The sequence below is a fragment of the Spea bombifrons genome, chromosome 11 (assembly GCF_027358695.1).
Source record: "Spea bombifrons isolate aSpeBom1 chromosome 11, aSpeBom1.2.pri, whole genome shotgun sequence".
In the NCBI taxonomy this organism is placed as follows: Eukaryota; Metazoa; Chordata; class Amphibia; order Anura; family Pelobatidae; genus Spea; species Spea bombifrons.
Genome location: NC_071097.1, coordinates 33,886,605 through 33,908,246, shown reverse-complemented (window position 1 = coordinate 33,908,246; position 21,642 = coordinate 33,886,605). Strand labels below are relative to the sequence as shown.

The 21,642-nt window shown below is 44.6% G+C and overlaps 2 protein-coding genes across 2 annotated transcripts; one reads left to right on the top strand and one right to left on the bottom strand.

The window, feature by feature from the left end:
* Positions 1-8,542: 8,542 nt before the first annotated feature.
* On the top strand, positions 8,543-9,745 carry LOC128468313 (single-stranded DNA cytosine deaminase-like; the record flags this gene model as incomplete). The annotated part of the gene is made up of 3 exons (XM_053450003.1): positions 8,543-8,993; positions 9,227-9,342; positions 9,692-9,745. Coding segments are annotated over 3 exons (621 nt in total), but the record flags the coding sequence as incomplete, so codon positions are not given.
* Positions 9,746-11,124: 1,379 nt separating this feature from the next.
* Positions 11,125-20,884, bottom strand: LOC128468591 (solute carrier family 2, facilitated glucose transporter member 3-like). Its single transcript, XM_053450344.1, has 10 exons — positions 20,317-20,884; positions 18,734-18,832; positions 18,352-18,512; positions 17,690-17,930; positions 16,968-17,130; positions 15,355-15,542; positions 14,813-14,917; positions 12,751-12,852; positions 12,177-12,380; positions 11,125-11,972 (listed from the first exon to the last, which is right to left on the bottom strand). Exons 1-10 carry the CDS (start codon positions 20,329-20,331, stop codon positions 11,763-11,765), a joined length of 1,488 nt encoding a protein of 495 aa, XP_053306319.1. The 5' UTR covers positions 20,332-20,884; the 3' UTR covers positions 11,125-11,762.
* Between the last annotated feature and the right edge of the window lie 758 nt (positions 20,885-21,642).

Below are 21,642 nucleotides of genomic sequence, written 5' to 3'. Positions count from 1 at the left end.
CAGGACAAATGCCTAATGGGCCGCTGCCCAACCCTCGGGTCCTTTTGCGTACGACCATGGCCGGATTTATCCAGCCGTCGGCCATGCTTACAGCCATGTGATTGTAAGGGATATGCACCAACAAAAATAAACCAGCTTTAACATAATCTCTTTTCGTATTATAATAAATAAAAAACTGACAACTTGAATTGGATAAACAGGCCATGGTCTTTTATTTAGCTTACAATGTAACATCAACCAATTACTTACATCAACATAAACATTATAACCATAAAGCACTCTTGGCCCAAGCCCCAGAGTGCAACCATACTTAAATACTCAAAGACCATCCGCCCTAAAGCCAGGACAGTCAAAATACCACTGGTTCACCCTCTCTTCTCATACATTTTTTTTTTTATAAAGAAAAAGGCAACCTTAACTCCAATAAAAGCCACAACAAAGATTTATTTTTTTTTGCCTCAGAAGAAGTTCTTCCATCTTGGTACCTTTGGCTCTCCCGCTATGCTGCCGCTCACCAGACGCTGCAAAGAGGTCAGTGCAGTCAGCTAGCGGTTCGCTGCAGGTGTGACAGGAATGCACCTCAGCAGGTCTATTTATAGGGCAAAATCCCGCCCTTTGCGCAGCGCGAGATACCCTTTACCTCAGAGTAGCAAAAGCGCGGTTAAACTAAGTGGCTCGAGACACCCTTTGAGCGCAAAAAAGCGCAGCAAACTAAGCGGTGCGAGCGCAGCTAGAAGCTTCTACACTTAAAGTGCCAGGGCTGCCTTGTGATCCCCAGTCTAGTCCTGTCGAGGGGGCCACCAAATATCCATCGTGTAAAGAATGGAATCTCCAGCCAACGCAGCCAAAATAACCGGAGGACCAGGACAAAAGATGGCGCTTAGATGGAAAGCAAGCATTAAGTGCCCCGGGATATGGGGAAAAACAAAAAATGGCTGGAGCTAAAATAAAGTCCCATCTACTAAGCATGATATAGCGTCAGAAAAGCCCCTGTCCTTTCTTACAGACTTTCTAACCAGCCTTGGTCATCATCCTGGTTGAGTTGAGCAGAAATTTGCAAATAAAGTAATTGTAGTTTTTTGGTCGCATGCCACCGGCATTCCCAAGGGCCGCAAAATATTTCGAACCAAACCAGAAGATGAAGGAACCCCACTGCTGGATTATACTCCATATGATTGCTGGAGTGTCCCTCTTCAGCTACCCGGGGCAACAGGGCTCCATGTATCAAACAATCCGGGGGGCTATCATTACCAAACCCCGTCATGGAATTGAGTTGAATACATTGTTGCGCCACGAAGATCATCTTTAGGTCCTGACAGAACCATCAGTGAAAGTTAATTGTCTTAATTAGGACTTGGGGGTCAGTTTTAACCGTTTCATGATAATTGGGGGAGCGCACACTGATTCCCAGGCTGTTACTCACTATTTATGAGTATTTTTATGATTTGGGGAGGGTGTTGTTTGTTAATCGCAAACAAAAACAAGCAGCCCCTTTACTTTCACATCCCCTCTAATGTATCCACTCCATAAACTGTAGCAACACAACACTCACATCCGCACACCTGCTGTGTGTTTGTATCTGCAACTGCCTCCTACTCACCCCACACGCCGCTGAACATCTGCCCCCCCAACAGCAACAACCCCCACCATTTACAATAATCAGGGCGACCCTGGCTCACCCTTTCCTCGGGGCACTTATGAAACCTGCATGAAATAAAAAAAATTTTTAATGAGAGACACTAAAAGAGAGGTTTGTATATAACGTTAATGGGGTGCGGCGTTAGAGGACGGGCAGCTATTACTTTATGTTACGTTTAATTAATAGATCAGATTCCGTAGCTACAGGATCTGCCACCGAAGGGGCAGTAAGGGTAAGTATGGGGCGATACCGGACGTGTGCTAGATAGACAGACTAGACGGGGCTGCCAGCAGATTACTATTTATTATCATTATTTACTCATTTATATGGAGTTAATAAAAATGATATATTTTGTAAAATATCCTTTGCACATTTCTAAATGATCCACTCGTGACTGAGTCTTTCGGGGACCAGCGGACTGTGTTATGGGTAAACCCCCCGTTGTATTCTCAGTCATTCCTATTCCTAGAAGACCTCCAAGGCTCGGCTGCTTGGTCGCGAGGAAAATTTATCTCTCATTTCATGAATACCAATGGGAATTACTGCTTTATTCTGAATTTTAAAATTTTTTATATTTCTATCTGCCTTTAAATCCTCCACCCCTACTCTTCTTCATCGCTAAAGGAGATTTTTTTTGTAAACCTGAGCATAAAGAATCCCGTTGATCACACGGTTGGCTCGCTTTAGGACTCTTTTTGAGCCATATCCCCCGCTCCATACCAAGTTAATCCAGTTCCGTATCTGTAATCCAGAATCTATCCCTGTTCTAGATTCCTGTCCCTTTTCTAGATTCCATCTCTGTTGATGGTCTCTCTCCGTATTTTCGATCTGTCTTCCTATTCTAGAGTCTTATCTGCCCTGTTCTCCATCTTTGGTCCTCCCTACAACCTGGCCTTCACACTTCTCTCACTCTGCGTCTGGAGTTGCTCTCCCCTCTATCGCTGCATCTTCTGCAAACCTCTTCTCTGTTTCTAATTTTAGTTTGCAGAGAAAGTGAGTCTAGCGCTGCAGGGTGACAGGGGGGTGCATCCAATTGGGGCATCCGGCGCGAGATACAAACCAGCTGTCACAGGAAGCCAGACCCACAGAACCAGAGCTTCCTGCCCCAAAACCTCACAAAACACGCACACTCTTATTTTTTAAACAGGTGACAGAGCACGAACGTGCAGATACTAATTCATATCTAACAAGTGTCCAAGTTTAGGTGGGACAGTCCCAAATTGCCCAACCCCTCTTTCCACCCCTGATGCCCCTCTTTCCTAAACTGATGCCCCTCTTCCCTCCCCTGATGCCCATCTTTTCTAAGAGGTCAGAGTGTTAGCTGGGTATGAGGGTATTGCAGGGTTCTACATGTCATTAACCTCCCTGAATCCTCACCTTCAGCCAATGTGAATGGACTACAAGCTGACACAAATCAGTGGTCAAGCAATAGAGGTGAGTAGCGTCGAGTGGCTTGTCTCCGGTATTTAGTGAATAAGTAAGGACTCCCTAATGTGATGTAGAATTACGCCTTACAGGCATTACAAGGAACATGGTTAGAAACCCCTTTCTAGAGCTGGCAAGCAGAAGGCTTCTAAAAATCTAGAATGAGTGATCTAGAAATCCATATTGAAGACCAAACCACCAAACTGTTTTAAGCTTGGTTCCTGACGTTAACAACCTGATTGTTTCTGGAAAGATGGGAACCGGCCACGTCCACCCATGTGCGTCTTTAGAAGCTGCTGGTGAACTCACAAGGTTTCCACCTTCACTACCTCAGGAACAAATTCTGACCTAGAAGAAACATCTCGGAAATAGAGTAGGAAATAGAACAACAGATCCAACATGATCAAAGGGAGAACATTTCTTATATATATACATGTAGAGTGTCTGGATAAATCCATTTTGTTGAGAAATAGAGATGTTTGATGGCAATCTCTTCACTCAGAACAAAGGCCTTCTAAATACAATGAAAGGAACCAAGAGGTTCCAGATCAAACAGAGAACATTCTAAAGCTCTAAAGCTCTAGAATGAATGAATGGAATGAGATAAGCGTAGATGTTATGGATGGGTGTCCTGAAGGTGTATTAGATGCATTTTGGCAATCTAAGGAATTTATGGATAGCCATTATATGATAAATAGTGGCTGACCCCGGGGTTCATCTACCTGTCCACCCTCAAAAATGGACAACAACTCCAACTGTCTTTGTCTTCTTCTGGATCAACGCAAAGACGAGACAGTTGGCGAGTTGTCTCGACCTCACTACGTATGTAAACAATGTATCCTGGTGCATAATGGAGGACTCCTCGGTGCTTTGTTGCATCTTGCGTTGAGATAACGGCCGCCTCATCAGCCGATTAAAACGCGTTGAGGAAATGAGCTTCTTACCAGAAATTTCTCTAAATGAAAACAAAATTTTGAATTTAGTTTTGACCGTTGGCCGTGACGTGACACGGGGGGTGACGTGACACGGGGGGTGACGTGACACGGGGGGGTGACATGACGAGGAGTATTTTAACTCTGGTGTGACTCAGATGCAGAGTTTCAAGCTGCAGGAATGGACAGGTGAGGTATCGCTCTGAGTGTCCGTCCCTCTGTCTCGATTTGACTCACTCTTGTTTTTACACGCCGTGCGCGTCACGGGCGACTAATAACATTACTCTAAAACACGCCACCGCAACCAGATCCCCAGCACACGCTTACAGAAACTTTACAGAATTCATAGAAACATAGAATTTACCGGCAGATCGGCCCCATTCGGCCCCCGTCTAGTCGCCCGTTTCTCCTGCTGTAAAGACACAAACCTTAATCAGTCTTTGGTCTCGTCTTAGATTCAGGAGCCATATGTCTATCCCATGCATGTTTAAATCCCCTCGCTATATTACTACCACTACCACTTCTGCTGGGAGGCTGTTCCACTTATCTACCACCCTCTCAGACCCTTAATACGCAGAAGTTTTACCGTATTGACCTGATCACTATGTGTGTCTAATTTTATCTGTGTAGATTTTATGTGCTCAGTCCCTCAGGTGGATAATTTGTTTTTGTGTGTTATTTATATCTGTATGTTTGTAGTTTTTAATATTTATGCTGATCGGTGTACAACATTATGTCATTTTTTATAAATGAAACCTATTTAATTGACTAAAAACTGTAATTAATAATAAGTATTAACTCTACGCATGCTGCTGGCTCTGTGCACATTGGGGGTTGTGTACAAAAAGGTATCGAGTGTGAAAAGTTGTTTTCTCACCATAGCAACGGATGGAACGTCCAATCACCAGCTGCTATGAGATGATATTGTGCTGATATATGATATATATGATATATGCAGTATATATACTGTAGCCAGGAGAATATATTGTAGGATATCATTGTGATACTTTGTTGCTAATTTATTATTTTATCTACATCTGCAGTTAAATATAATGATCCTTATTATATGCTGTATATTTAGACATATTATATACTGTATATTAAGACATATTATATACTGTATATTAAGACATATTACATGCTGTATATTAAGACATATTATATACTGTATATTAAGACATATTATATGCTGTATATTTAGACATATTACATGCTGTATATTAAGACATATTATATACTGTATATTAAGGCATATTATATGCTGTATATTTAGGCATTTTATATGCTGTATATTTAGACATATTATATACTGTATATTAAGACATATTATATACTGTATATTAAGGCATATTATATGCTGTATATTTAGACATATTATATACTGTATATTTAGACATATTATATACTGTATATTAAAACAAATTATATGCTGTATATTAAGACATATTATATGCTGTATATTAAGACATTATATACTGTATATTAAGGCATATTATATGCTGTATATTAAGACATATTATATACTGTATATTTAGACATATTATATACTGTATATTTAGGCATATTATATGCTTTATATTAAGACATATTATAAACTGTATATTGTGAATCCTGTAGGGTAGATTATATGCCATGTATGCAGACCCTTGGGCATTTTTTTTCATTAGGGTCAATTAAATGCCACCCTCCTATTTTGTGCTATGGGGGTTATATCACCCATTATATGCTGTATCCCATCTTGTACTATATCAGGGGCGTCCAACATGCGGCCCGCGGGCCAAATGCGGCCCGCGAGACCTCGAGGTGCGGCCCGCGTAAGATCGGCAGCCAGGGCAACCGATCTCACGCGAGCCGCACCTCAAGCCCTGCTACTTACTTGTGGGAGGGTCTTCTGGACTGCACACAGAGGAAGCGGAGTTCACGTGACATCCTACTTCCTCTGTGCTTTAGCAGAGAAGGCAGAGGGAGGCCGCGCCCCCTGCTGAAGTCTGTAAGCGGCATCGAGGAGCTGCCTTGCAGGTAAGGAGGTGGGGAGGGTGTTTGAATGAGTGTGTGTGATTGAGGGAATGAATCTGTGAATGAATGATTATATGAATAAATGAGTGTGTGTGTGTGTGTGTGATATCATGGATGTGTAAGTGCTGGAACCTAGGCATGATGGGACTGTGATTGCTGTTAGCAAACACAATCCTATCATGCCAAGTCAGCCAGTACATGCTGAAACCTGGCCAGCTGCCCCCCTTGTGTATTGATGCTGCCAGCAGTATGGGGTCTGCACTTATAGCCACCCTGTACCAGCATGTACTGGCTGACTTGGCATGATAGGAGTGTGATTGCTAACAGCAATCACAGTCCCATAATGCCTAGGTTCCAGTATTTACTGGATGGATGTGTAAGTGCTGGAACCTAGGCATGATGGGACTGTGACTACTGTTAGCAATCACACTCCTATCATGCCAAGTCAGCCAGTACATGCTGAAACCTAGCTAGCTGCCCCCCTTGTGTATTGATGCTGCCAGCAGTATGGGGTCTGCACTTACAGCCACCCTGTACCAGCATGTACTGGCTGACTTGGCATGATAGGAGTGTGATTGCTAACAGCAATCACAGTCCCATAATGCCTAGGTTCCAGTATTTACTGGATGGATGTGTAAGTGCTGGAACCTAGGCATGATGGGACTGTGACTACTGTTAGCAATCACACTCCTATCATGCCAAGTCAGCCAGTACATGCTGAAACCTAGCTAGCTGCCCCCCTTGTGTAGTGATGCTGCCAGCAGTATGGGGTCTGCACATCACAGCCACCCTGTACCAGCATGTATTGGCTGACTTGGCATGATAGGAGTGTGATTGCTAACAGCAATCACAGTCCCATAATGCCTAGGTTCCAGTATTTACTGGATGGATGTGTAAGTGCTGGAACCTAGGCATGATGGGACTGTGACTACTGTTAGCAATCACACTCCTATCATGCCAAGTCAGCCAGTACATGCTGAAACCTAGCTAGCTGCCCCCCTTGTGTAGTGATGCTGCCAGCAGTATGGGGTCTGCACATCACTTACAGCCACCCTGTACCAGCATGTATTGGCTGACTTGGCATGATAGGAGTGTGATTGCCAACAGCAATCACAGCGAGCACAGTCCCATAATGCCTAGGTACCAGCATTTACTGGTTGCCTGGGTTGCCAGCATTTACTGGTTGCCAAGTCATATTGCTAATTTTGTCCAATTGTGTGTTACCTACTTTTATTAAAAATGTGAGTTTTTATTATTATTTTTAAAGGTGGGGGTCATTTTCCGTTTTGGCTAAGTGAACCCTGAATGTTTTGGTCCAGAATTTTCATTTTTGTTCATCCCTAGAATAAATCTAGGGAATCCTGAATTTGTAGTCGCAAAACTTTCTAGGCCCAGAAATCAGTGAGAGGAAAAGTAAAGGTTTTGTGTCATTTTACTTTATTTTAATCTGCATATTTTATTAAAGGCCATATTTTTTGTCACAGTGCAAAATGAGTGCGGCCCGCGCACGTATACAATTCTGATGAAGTGGCCCACTGCAGAAAAAACTTGGACACCCCTGTACTATATGGTCATTTCCATGTGATCTGCCAGCAGATTAACCCCATCTAGTTGCCAGCTTCAGTCGTTGGTCTCGTCTTAGGTTCAGGAGCCGTATGCCAATCCTATGAATGTTTAAATTCCCTAACTGTATTGGCCTCTACCACTTCTGCTGGGAGACTGTTCCGGTTATCTACTACCATCTCAGTAAAGTAAAACTTCCTAACATTAAATCTTACCTTTTGGATTTTTTTTAATCATCTTAAGGTTCATCTGAATTTCATAGAATAGTTAGGATGAATTGTGTATGTGGGCGGGGGAGGTGGGCGGGGGTAATAATGAAAAAATGGAAAATACGAATTGACTTCGTTATTCAGGAAGAATCTTCTTAGCTGGATAAACACTTGTGATGTTAATTTGCCTTTCAATTTTGGAGATAAATTGTTTGCTATTTACATTTTCAATATTAAGGACAATGGGCGGTCCCTAAACCCATTGAAAATAATGCATTTTTAGCCCGTATGGGCTTTGTCATTAAGGGGTTAATTCTATGAGTTATCTATTCATTGATTATCGACCCGTCACCCTGCGTGTTAAGGTGGGGTTTCTGACTTTTGCTGTCCCCGTCTCCGTTCTGAAACCCAGCAGCCTTCAGCACCATGGACAGCAGAGAGATGCGGAGATGGGGCAGGTTAACCCCGTGAGGACCATGACTGCTTTACACATCACCCCATCCACAATTTCTGCATTCTTCAAGGTTTTTTTTTTACAAAAAAAAATCCCATCTTTTAGCCTAAAGACAGCTACGTACTTTACTGAAGGGTGGTACATAAGTGGAACAGCCTCCCAGCAGAAGTGGTAGTGAGTGTTTAAATCCATCTCCCCTTTCTGTGATGAGCTGTTGACTCTTAGCTTTAGGATTAGGATACGTTGCTGCCAAGATGGTCGCTTAGGGGAAAAGATTATTTATCTGTTATCTTTCTATATTTAAAAACTTAAATACATCTGCCGCTTTTGCAGCCTCCTGTTGAAACGCAGCAAGTTCCTGTATCACTTCAAAAACATGCGCTGGGCCCGGGGCCGGCACGAGACCTACCTGTGCTACATCATCAAAAGGCGCTACAGCTCCGTCTCCTGCGCCATGGATTTCGGGCACCTGCGCAACCGCAGCGGATGCCATGCCGAAATGCTGTTCCTGCGCTACCTGTCCGACTGGGTGACGCAGGAGCCGCACCGAAACTTCCGCGTCACCTGGTTCAGTTCGTGGAGCCCCTGCTGGGACTGCGCCCGACGCACCGCAGAGTTCCTGCTCGACCACCCCAACCTCAGCCTGCGCATCTTCTCCGCGCGCCTCTACTTCTGCGAGGAGCGCAACGCGGAGCCCGAGGGTCTGCGGAGACTGCAAAAAGCAGGGGTGCGACTGGGAGTCATGAGCTATAAAGGTCGGTCTACGTAACCATTTATTAACATGGTTCTTATATGGTAATAAATTAAACCCATCTATCCTGGCCCCCGACATACCCCCCCCATCCTTTGGGTTACACCAGCCTAATTGATGGGGGTTCTTCCACCATCAATTACCTCCTTTGCGGTCTCTGCCCCGGTCCTGGTCGCCCCCAACCTTTATAATTCCATCTGGCCGTCTCCGTCATTCCGTTATCCCGTCTGCTTGCAGATTATTTTTACTGTTGGAACACCTTCGTTCAGAGCCGGGAAAGGAGATTTAAGGCTTGGGACGATTTGCATCAGAACTCGGTACGCCTGGCTCGCAAACTGCGACGGATCTTACAGGTAAATCAACATAAAATCGCCTTTGGGGGGGGTTATTCAACTCTGAGGCCATTGCCGTCCAGCTGGATTGACCAGATGTCCTCCACAAGGTTGGCATGGACCCTACCTATATAAAGGCCATAAAGGATTGTATATTCAACTAGAGTCCACCAATCCCCAGCTTGTGGTTCCAAAAAATATTCATCCCGCGATTAAACAGCAAATGACCTTCATTAACACAACGAAGTTTAAAGAACCGTCATGCTATCTATTTGTATTTAATGGAAAACGTAAGCAATGTCCTTTACTCAGCGTTGTAGCTTCGGCTTTGTTCCTCTCCGTCATTCTGCTTGTCCTCCTTTTTCTGCAGCCTCCGTATGACATGGAAGATGTAAGAGAAGCCTTTGACCTCCTCGGCCTCTGAGGGTTTCTCAGCAAAGCTATCCTCAGAACCAGAACCCAACGCAATCTCTAACATGAGCCAGGTTTGTCTTCTGAATGAGAGCTGAGGGACAGAACATGGACCGGCACCATACGCGAAAAGTCCTCATTACAACCAAGGCCAATCCGGAACGCAGATCCCGGAGTCTACTACTACTGGGGAACAAAGCCATATCCGCTCAATACGAAAACTGAGATCCGAGCCGAATGCAGAGCTGAGACCCGAACAAGATACAGAACGAATCCTCCGACCCGGCTCTGGACCAGATAACGCTTCAACCTCAAAGGGTGTATAAAAAACGCCAGAAATAACAAACCCCCACTCTCTACCTCCGTCCTTCTCTTTTCTATTGTACAATATTCAGAAATTAATAAATATTTCCCCTGAGACTCAAAGAAGCCCTTTATGTACATCATTCCGCCCTACGAGTCTCCAGACATGACAATAAGGTATCGTTAGATTGACCCAGACATAGCCCGGTTAGACCAAGTAAGTCAGAAACTTTTGGGTCGAGTCCTCTAATGTGTCCATGGGTGGGATCTTTCGGGAAGCGTACCCCAAAAAGGCGAGGAGGCTGGGTACCTGGTGCCGAGGGATAATCCAGAAATCATGGTCAGACGCGCAAAAGAGTCAGGGCTGGGGGCAAGATACAAGCAGGGTATCCAGAAGAACAGTCAGAACAATCACTAGAACGCACTCTAGAACAAAGTATCGCTACAACCGAGCAGCCAAGAAGGGACATTTTATAGGGGATGTCCAAATTAACAGAAGAGGCAACCCCTATAAGTGGTGTGTATGTCACGCGCATGCATAGGGGAATACCTCTTCAACGGAGACAGACATTGTCCGATGGATGAGGAGATGTCCCTGCGGTTTGAGCTCAAAAGTCCTTCTCCCCCCCCCAATACTCTTTGACTTTGAGGATTGAGTCTTTCGCAGGGTGGTGGCTCGATTTTTCCCAGAACCCAGAGAAGGCAAACTTAACCGCTTATAATAAATATAGATCCCGGCTTCTTTCATATTATATGATGGGGCAGATTATGAACAGGGCTGAAAGGTATCGGCGAGTCAATAATCATCAATGAGTTCTAGATGCATCTATGTGGTTTACAATCCGCCATCGTCCAAACAATCAACACCACCAATAGGGAAAGATAGTTTTTAGTTTAAGAACTTGGCCTTCAATATTCCAAATTTCCAACTTATCAAAGTTGACTTTTACATTTGCCAGCCATATATCCCATATATATTTATGCTGAACGTAACCGTACCGCGTCTACTCCAAATGTCTACCCCATTGGCTCTTGTGGTTTTGACTCTAAATACATAATTAATGAATAAAGAAAAGAAAAAAACACAGCTGAACATAATATAATTTTTAAGTTACATTTAGATTGAATTTACATGTTTCTCTGTGTAATAAAAATCCATATTTACAGATACAATTAAAAATCTATTAAGAAAAAACCCACAACAACCCACCCCACCCCCCACCTGGAAAGCTCTGGATTATTGGGGTTTTTTTTTACAACTGGCCCCAGTGATACGAGTTGACATATTTCCAACAGATGATTGACAGATGATTCAGCTCCCATTATCCTCAGCCATTTCTCACCCAGGAAGAATATTTTGGCTCAGGAAGACGTGTTGGCTGTAGCCAGATCTTCCTTCCAAATGGGTGCCCAGTGCCGGTCACCATTCCCCTTCTATGCAGGACACATATTGGGGGTCCTCGTTACTTCTAATGGGTTATCCACCTTGTTCTTCATTACGTATAGATAGATGAGGTTTAAGGCCAGCTGAACATCGCGCCATCATTATTAGAGTCAGCAGAACATTTAGCCAGCGTTCCCAAATGCCTGCAGAGCATTACATTATTGTGAGAGCTTCATATGACCTGCAATTCCCATAGAACAGTCACCCCTGAATACATATACAGAGCATGGGGTTCCCCCCGTGATCGGCAGGAGAAGGGATGCCATGGAGCTGTCTCTGGCCCTTACTCTGTGGGCTCCGGGGAGACTTTGACGTTCGTCAGTTCCACGCTGTTGCGTTTTTCCCTGGGCTCCGCATCTCTTGTTCTCTGAAAGTCCCTTGAGATCTCCTCGAACGTCCGCCCCTTGGTCTCGGGAACTTTGAAGAAGGTGAAGATGAAGAACAAAATGAGAAGGACCAAGAAAATAAGGAAAACGTAGGGTCCGCAGCCTCTCTGTTGGGGGGCAAAAAGATAAAAACGGGTTAAGAGATTATCCATTGTCTGTCAGTCTGCTGTTCTCACTGGAACCCCCTTCCCGTAAACATTTTATTCCTCCAATAAGAAAAAACTATTTTCCTTTCCTATTCTCGCCTTCGTCCCCCCCCCCATATCCTGCCCTTCTCCCAATTCCTTATTTTGTCTCCGTTCCCCACTCACCTCTGCGTAAGGGAACAACATGGCCACAAGAAAGTTTGCGGTCCAGTTGGAGCATCCAGATACGGCCATGGCTGCTGGCCGGGGTCCTTGACTGAAGAGCTCGGCCACAATAAACCAAGGGATGGGCCCAGGACCAATTTCAAAGAGAGCGACGAATCCAAAGATGGCCACGATACTGACGTAGCTCCATCCCATGGCAACTTCCTATACTCAGAACAAAATGGGGGAAGATAAAGGTGGGGAATGGTAAGGGACGGCATTGTTAATAAGGACAAGAAAGCGGGGTATACTTTGGGAAGAAATAGCCAATGTGATACAGATCGGGGCGTAAACACTGAAAGGGGGGTAAGTAAGTTATGGAGAAGGGCATGTGGAGGAGATCGGCTTTACGAAGATCTTTTCAAAGAGAAAAATGATAAAGTAGAAAGGACTTTGGTGGATTGGGGGAAAGGCGATGAAAAGGATGGTGGAATAGGAAGTTTAGAATGTAGGGGATCAGAAAGTTGCACAAACTGTAGAAAGGAGAGCGGGGAAAGGTGACAGGGGAGCCGTAGAGGATGATATTTTCTCTCACCCTTAGTTTCAGAGCAATGGTCATTATAACAGCACAGATGGCCATCCCCCCAAGGCCGGTGAGATGTAATGTCCGGCGTCCTGCGTGTTCTACCAAAAACAGCTGAAAGGGAATGGAGACGTGAGTATCCGCTCGCTTATATCCTTCCAAAACACATCTTATGTCGCCTATACATACACATGCCCATATACACAAATAAACAGCCCCAACACGCACAAGCAACAAAACAACCGAAGTATCCGAGCAACTAGAAATTTCAAGTCTACTCCCCTTTCCGAGTAAGGTCTCGATCTCTGAAACTCACTGTAGACCAGTCTGACATAACCACACAAACTCGGTTTGGTAAATCAAGTGCTGCACAACTTTTATGGGGGAAAAAAAGGCAAGGTCTCCATTCCTAAATGAAGATGTTTGAGTTGGGATACAGGGTACCCCACCACGAGGTAACCTTCTCCAGAACCTCCATAAACCAAGAGACTCAAGCTGAAGGCCCAGGGTAAAATCTATGGAGGTGGAACGGGTGAAGTACTTCGTTTGACCTGTAGGTGTCGCTATTAGGTTTCTTGTCCACTCTTAGCCACCGAGTGCGGAACGAGGCGATGGACCAGTTGGTTTTGGGCTTTAATCCCTCAATGAGTTCACTTCTGGAGTTCCCATTCACAATTATAGAGGCACCTAAGAACATTTCAGCAGACAGAACATGTTGCCCGTACCAATGGCCAAGGTTCTCATTTGGACTCATTGTGGCCCGGAGAGCGAAGGATAATCCAGCTATGGACTTCACTCCACTCCACTACTCTTTGGGGCTTATAAAGTATAAAATGTGATTCTGGTGCAAGGAACCGGTCTCAGCAACTAACGGAATAGTCTTCCTCGAGTTGTTTTTGACAAACTTGGGTACTTGGTAGTGACTTTACACGGGATTTTGAAACAAACGCAAAATTGTTTAATAAATATTAATATATATATTAATTTATTTTTTTCAAATGCATTGCGTAACAGAACTACTAATATCAGGGCGTTTCTATTAATAGCTAATGCTATTTATTTCAAATTTTACAGGAATTATTAATTAAAATCTATAAAAGTATTACAGATTATGTATGTGGGTGCATTCTGTCTCCTCTTAAAGGGACACTCCAGTCATCGTTTACACTTTAATGCAGGGTCAGAGTGGCGATGGCGAAGGCGTCCCCGGCACTTTAAGGGCAGTGGCCGGCTCATGCGTCTGGGGCGGTGTCAGCCAGCGGCCTATGGGCACTTGCCTGGAGTGCCAGATGGCCAGTCCGGGGTCTGCCTCAATGCATGTGACCCCTTATTGTAAATGGTCCCTTTAAATTTTCATGGAGTATTCTGTAGAATCCCCCCATATCCATGTGTCCCTTTCCATTACCCCCCTCCCCCCCCACACACGATTAGTATGTTCCATGAGCTTACATTTCTACACACCCCGGGAGGGAATAAGTACATTTTTGTCAGATTCTGGGAAGGCGGGCGCACATTTTTTGTTACCCCTGAACCACCGGCAGACCCCCGCAGCTATGGCTTCCCGTACGCTTTCGTCACATCTCTTGAAATAACCCACAGTCTTTGACGGTTCAGAAAGGAAGCGACGTTGAGTAAGTTCTGCTTTTTTTTCACGAGTATAAAAGGATTCGAAAGACTTATTTATTGCTAAATTTCTATTAGAAATCGATGACCAAATTTTCAATATTTCTAAAAAAATTCCAAATAAATATATATAGCAATTTATTAAGATTCCGGGAACGGGAGGTTGGCACAAGGTCTTTGATAATAAACGGCAGCCCATCTAGTTTACCATTTTCTTTCCTGCTGGTTTTCATAGCTGCCAACCGCCCCGAAAAAAAAACAGCCTGTTATGGGGACTGGCGGCAGCTTTTGCCCAAATGGGGAAATAGGGGTAAAGAGAGGGCGTCCCATCACGGTGCAAAGTGCTTAATGTGGAACTCCCTGCATGAACAGTCCTGTTGTTTCCATGACGACTGCTCCACACAAACCATTTTTTCCCCAACAAAAACTCCATCACACTGATCCTACTCACCGACACCACGGTAAACACGGTGTTCACCACGCCGGCCCCGATCGTTGCGTATACCGGATGAGGGACCCCGGCATTTTCAAATATTCTGGTGGAATAATAGAACACCTGCAAGGCAGGGGAGGAATAAATGAGAAATCGAAAAAGTAGAGGACTGATAGGATAATCAGCAGCAGGACCCACAGTAATGGCAATGGGGGTATATGCAAGCTTTTTCTGCCCCAATTCAAAGGGCGTTAAAGGGCCGACAGTACTGGCAATGGGGGTATATGCCAGCTTTATCTGCCCCGTAATTAAAGGGCTGTATTTTTAATAATTTCCATTATATTTCTTAATGAGATGCTCCCTAGAGCGAGGCTGGAACTCTAAAAATGGGTGTGGTTCTAAAAGGGGTGGATCATCAGAAATGGATGTGGAATATATATTGGTAGGTGTGGCCACACTCAAGCCCCTCCCTCGTCTGTCTCCCAAAGCCCGTTCCGCCTTATTTATAAGCCCAGTCCTCTCCTCCCGCCTATGAGGTCAGACAGAAGAGCGGCACTCACGGCGTTAATCCCGGAGAACTGCTGTGATAGTTGGAGGACGATGGCGATGATGATCGGCTGCCGGTATTGTCTGGAGCGGAATAATTCAACGAAGGACACCGGCTTCTCTTTAGACATTTGCTCGCTCTCTTCTTTCATCTCCTTGATGTCGCCGGACACGTCCTGCTCGCCGCGTACCTTCTGTAGGACTGAAAACACATTAATCGTATCAGCCCAAAAACATCTTATTAACTGATTTCAAGCACCAAAAAAACATCGCTTCTCTGTTCTCTGCTAATTCTTGTATCCCAATCATTTTGGATTTATTTATAAGTATTTTAAAACTCTTACCACAAAGTCGAGGCCTATTATTATCCAAACGGCATCGTACGCTGAAGGGGACATACCGAGACATTTTGGACAATGGTCGGCTTCCAGCTTTGTGGGAACAGTTTGGGGAAGACCCTTCTCTATTCCAACAGGGTTATTATTACTGTATACAGCGCTGGGGGGTTATATTATTGCATACAGCACTGGGGGTTATATTACTGTATACAGCGCTGGGGGTTATTACTGTATACAGTGCTGGGGGTTATATTACTGTATACACCGCTGGGGGGGTATGTTACTGCATACAGCGCTGGGGGGTTATATTACTTTATACAGCGCTGGGGGGTTATATTACTGTATACAGCGCTGGGGGGTTATATTACTGTATACAGCACTGGGGGTTGTATTACTGCATACAGCACTGGGGATTATATTACTGTATACAGCGCTGGGGGTTATATTACTGCATACAGCGGGTGGGGTTATATTACTGTATACAGCGCTGGGGGTTATATTACTGTATACAGCGCTGGGGGGTTATATTACTGTATACAGCACTGGGGATTATATTACTGTATACAGCGCTGGGGGGTTTTATTACTGTATACAGCGCTGGGGGTTATATTACTGTATACAGCGCTGGGGGTTATATTACTGTATACAGTGCTGGGGGTTATTACTGTATACAGTGCTGGGGGTTATATTACTGTATACAGCGCTGGGGGTTATATTACTGTATACAGCGCTGGGGGATTATTACTGTATACAGCACTGGGGGTTATATTACTGTATACAGCGCTGGGGGGTTATATTACTGTATACAGCGCTGGGGGGTTATATTACTGTATACAGCGCTGGGGGTTATATTAGTGTATACAACACTGGGGGGGTTATATTACTGTATACAGCGCTGGGGGTTATATTACTGTATACAGCGCTGGGAGTTATATTACTGTATACAGCGTTGGGGTTATATTACTGTATATAGCGCTGGGAGTTATATTACTGTATACAGCGCTGGGAGTTATATTACTGTATACAGCGCTGGGGGTTATATTACTGTATACAGCACTGGGGGGGTTATATTACTGTATACAGCGCTGGGGGTTATATTAGTGTATATAGCGGTGGGGGGTTATATTACTGTATACAGCACGGGGGGGGATTACTGTATACAACGTTTGGTTTTATGCTCAAGGGGAAACGTTTTTATCTTTGATCCCTTTTAAATATGACAGGAACATTTCCGGCGTCTCCAGTGGCTGCCGCTCACATATGAGAGATAATATATGTTCTTTACTTACTGGCTTCCGCCTGCTGCGTCTCATTTTTAATAATCAGCAGGTACCGCGGGCTCTCGGGGCACAGGGGAAGAAGCGCGCATTGGATCAACGACAGAAAAACAGTGACACCCAGTAAAAGGGGCCAAAATGTCACAGATCCAAGGATTTCATCCAAGCCAAAAATCTAGAAAGAGTCAAAATGAAATAAACCTTTAATTTAAATTTCTATACTTCATCTGAGTTTGGGTACGGCAAAGCTTACTGCCGATTTCCCGCATGGTCAAAGATCCGGTTTGTTTCCCGGACAGGAGACGAAGGACATCAATGTCTTACTTAAGAAAACCTCCACCTCGAAAGACTGATCCTTCTAGCTGCCCCCTTTGGTGGGGATCCTACGGCCCTCCTCCATTTTTTTGGTCCTGTCTTTCATGCCACCAACTGCCTTCAACCTACTTACTCCACAAGATGCCGCTACGGGACCGTATTACAACGTAAACATTAGAACACATGGCTTATAACATATTAACATCTACTATCCCCGGGGCGGAAATGTTCCTTCCTAACCTCCTATGTCCAGAATTAAATCTAAAATCCATCATGAACATTTACGTCACAGCTATACCCAACCCAAAATAACGTAACTGAGGATCAGAGCCATTCAGCCCCGTCTAGTCCGCCCGGTTTTCCTACTGTAAAGCCTCTATCAGAACGCGGTGGCCTAAACCATACACCCGGGTATTCACCTGAGCAATAAGAATTCCCACCACGATGCCCAGCTGGTTTAGGGTGCCGAGAGCTCCGCGAAGTCTGGTTGGCGCCAGTTCCCCGATGTACATGGGCACCAGACCAGTGCAGAAGCCGGAGAAAATCCCAATGATAAACCGTCCGATAATCAGCATCTCCGGTGACCGGGCCACTTCAGAAAGAGCCATGAAAGCGCCACCCAGCAGGGCGGCGATATTCACCAGGAGCATGGCGTTCCTCCTGGGGAAAAGGACCTGTGTTAATATGACTTCATTCCAAGGAGTTTTATATTTACCCTCTCTGAGACCCAAATCCGTCAGTCCCTCTCTCCTCCCCTGATGCCCCTCTTTTCTCCCCTGATACCCCTCTTTTCTAAGAGGTCAGAATGTTTGTTGGGTATGAGGGCATCTCAGGGTTCTACAGCCAGAAACGGCTTTATAAATTACGTTGTTTATCTAATGTTTATAACATAAAATAATTTTTTAATACTTCTTCATTGACAGTGAGCAGTCAAGACAGGTCCCGTGATCTCACCAACCGCCACCACTGCTTGCAAAAGTGGGGCAATGGGGCAGATCAGCTGAACAGCGCTCAAAAATCATGCCATGTCTCCGTTGAGTCAATGCACCACCACCACCACTCGCTCTTCGTCCTTCCTCACCTGCCGAATCGGTTCGCTAAGTACCCCACTGAAAGAGATCCACACATCCCCCCAACGGAGAAGATAGCCACGGAGAGCGACCAGAGTGATGTCAGCAGCCCCTCGTGGATAAACTCTCCGTAGCGCTGCTCGTACGTCTCATTATAGAAAGCTTTGATGATCTGCGGAGACAAACCAAAACCACAGCCCATCAATCAACTGGCCTTAAAACCAATCAGCACCTCGCTTACAAAAGCTGGTTAATAAACTAGCCAATCAGATGATCAACATGCGGTCCAATAAAACAATACACTGACCAATGAGCGGAGATTCTGATTGGTTGGATGATCCATAAATTCGTCAAACGGCTCAATAAGATGTCAGGTAATAATTTGTATCTCACCTTTTCGGGAGCGTTGATGACGCCGGTGTTATATCCGAACTGCAGGGAACCAATGGCAGCGACCGAGACAGCAAAAGCCAGGGAACACGTGATCCGACCCTGGAATCAGAAATGTTTTTTTAAGATTAAAAGAGAGCAAAACTGGTTACGATGAATTAAAAAGCTAGTTGAATCTACCATAGAATCTCCATTATAACCAGCAGAGTGACATTCATGACTTCCAGAGGCTTTCATTGATTATCATCTCAGGGGCGTAAATTAAAAGAAGTAGATATGAGTTATATGAAGATATCGGAGAAGTGGACCAAAGTTAGTAGATCCCTCTATGGATCTAGAACAGTTTCCAATGTCTAAACTACAACTAGCCGATTTCCAAAGAGATCGGCATCGTGACTTGCAGATTACCCCAAGGTTCCTACATTCCAACCGGTGAATTCCAACTGGATCATCACTATTCCAACGGAGAACTGGACTAGAATTACTATTTTTATTTTGTGGATCCAAGGTAACTAGTAGATGACTCCATTGATTTGTACCTAAACTAGTAGATTGTGGGAGATATATGTATCAAAACTAAAATATAACCCTAGGTATCTGCAAGTCTAGTCCAGGCTAGCGAGTCACACCAGGAGAGAGACACTCAGCCACGTAAATCTCAAAAAATACTGGCCTAAACAAGGCCTGAATACTCAAAAAAGTCCAGGGTCCACCGTCGGGTCCTGATGAGTTATTGCCCATTTCTAGCGCGTTGTTGTCTGCTACTCAACTTGGTCACCCAGGTCAACAGTCGAGTTGGTCAAGTTTTTCATTCAAAATGGTCATGAAGTCTGCGAGTCCTATGTGTTTAATGAAGTTCTTGGAAATATTTGAGTTTTATGAGTCAACGCGACAACTCAGTAGCCAGTTCCACTGTATCTGAAGTTGTTATGGTATTCAACAAATCTCAACTCAAATTGGAGCTCGGCCAAGTAGAGTAGCTCGTGTCTTCTCGTCATGTTGAACACACAGTTTAGATCTTGGTCAAACTAGTGGAAGTTCTCACTACAAACGTGAATCGACTGCCTTCTTCTGTTCTCCTGACCCAACAGACCCCTTTGGGGAATTGTCTACACATGGGGGTGAGATGGAGAAGGATCTGGGGAGATTTTTGGGGACTGAGAGAGTTTACATAGAAATCTTTAAATCCAGAAAGTGTTTTAAATGTTTCGAGGTGAATTTTATGTGTTTTTTTGGCTGTGGATTTATTTGCACAGTTTCCATTGGGTTTCACTCTCGGTATGTCAACAGTACACGGAACTCGTACGGAGAAAGAGTCTCTTGGCAGAAGTAGTACTAATAATGGATATTTAAATCATAAAGTTAAATAAATAACCATCTTTAGGCAGCTCGTAAAGAGGTAAAAAGCATAACCTGTTCTTGTCCATTCACATAACAGGGCTGTGACCACGGGGGTGGCAGAATTTAGGATATTTCATGCCCACGCTCATTATGTGAAGGCATATATAAAGCACCTTTGTGATGGGGACACGGGCACATGCGCGGATAATGATCCCCCTCGCAGTCTTTTAAGACGTACGCCTTACCTTATTAGCTTCCATCCTGCAGATCTTCCCACCTTGCTCCAATTAGATTTAAATCCAAAAAAGATCCAGAAGATACGGGGGGCTCTTTCCTCTCTATTTCCAGGCGTCTCCAGATGTCTCCTTCTCACCCTCTAGTTTCCTTCTAGCTATATGTAAATATTTGTATCTCTCTAAATATATTTTTCTGTGCCTCTCTCTCCCTCGATACTCTTCCTTTGCTTGCTCTCCCTCTCTCTAGCTCTTTAGACTTTCTTCATACATTCTGACGCTGTCTCTACTTTCTCCGTCTCTCACTCTTTCACCCTTTCCTCGCTCTTATATCCTTTCACTCGTCTTTTTCTCGCTGTATTTTCTCTCCCTCCCTTCTTCACTTTCTCTTTCTACTCTTTACTTTAGTTACTCTCTCTGTCTCTCTATCATATACTCTCTCTGTCTCGCTCTCTCTCGCCCCACACCTGCCCTGCTCCCGGAGCTATGAGGGAGTGATCCGACTGGCAGTCTCTCTGCTTTACTCTGTGTAGTAATCTTCTCTTACATCACTAACCGCCCGATCCAGGCAGGAAACATTGTCTCATACTTCTCTCTGCTCACTTTATATACAGCACTAAGACTGGTGATCGTCATAGTGTGATGACACAACGAGCGTGTCCTTGGTCACCACCAGTGGTCACGTATCTCAGGGAAGAAATTCAATCGGAAGCTTTGTGGCTTCGCAACGCACCACGTCAAACACACTGTCGGTGTTACAGTAACAATGTCACATAATCAGGCTGCTAATACGTGCAATCAGCGCCGTTTGGTGAGCAGGTTACTTTGTATCTCCAGTTATTACCATTCTGTGGCTTAATTAGAAACCACAGGGCCATGGTGCGAAAATTGTCCCGGGGCCCCGCAACTTCACAACCTGTCTGCGCCTTCTTTGCCCCTCGCCCCCCTTGCTAGATACACTCTGGCACACATATGTAAACACAGCATCAAAATGGGTAAGAAACGGGAATTTAAGTGACTTTGAACGTGGCGTGGTGGTTGTTGGTGCCAGACAGGCTGGTTTGAGTATTTCAGAAACTACTGGGATTTTCACCCGAACCATCTCTAGAGTTTACAGAGAGAAAAAGAGAAAATATCCAGTGAGCGGCGGCTGTGTGACCGTTGCTGCCTTGTTGGTTTCAGAGGTCAGAGGAGAACGGGCAGACTGGTTCGAGATGACAGAAAGGCAACAGTGACTCAAATAACCCCTCGTTACACCCAAGGAATGCAGAATCCCTTCTCTGAACGCACAACACGTCGAACCGCGAAGCAGATGGGCTACAGCAGCAGAAGACCCCA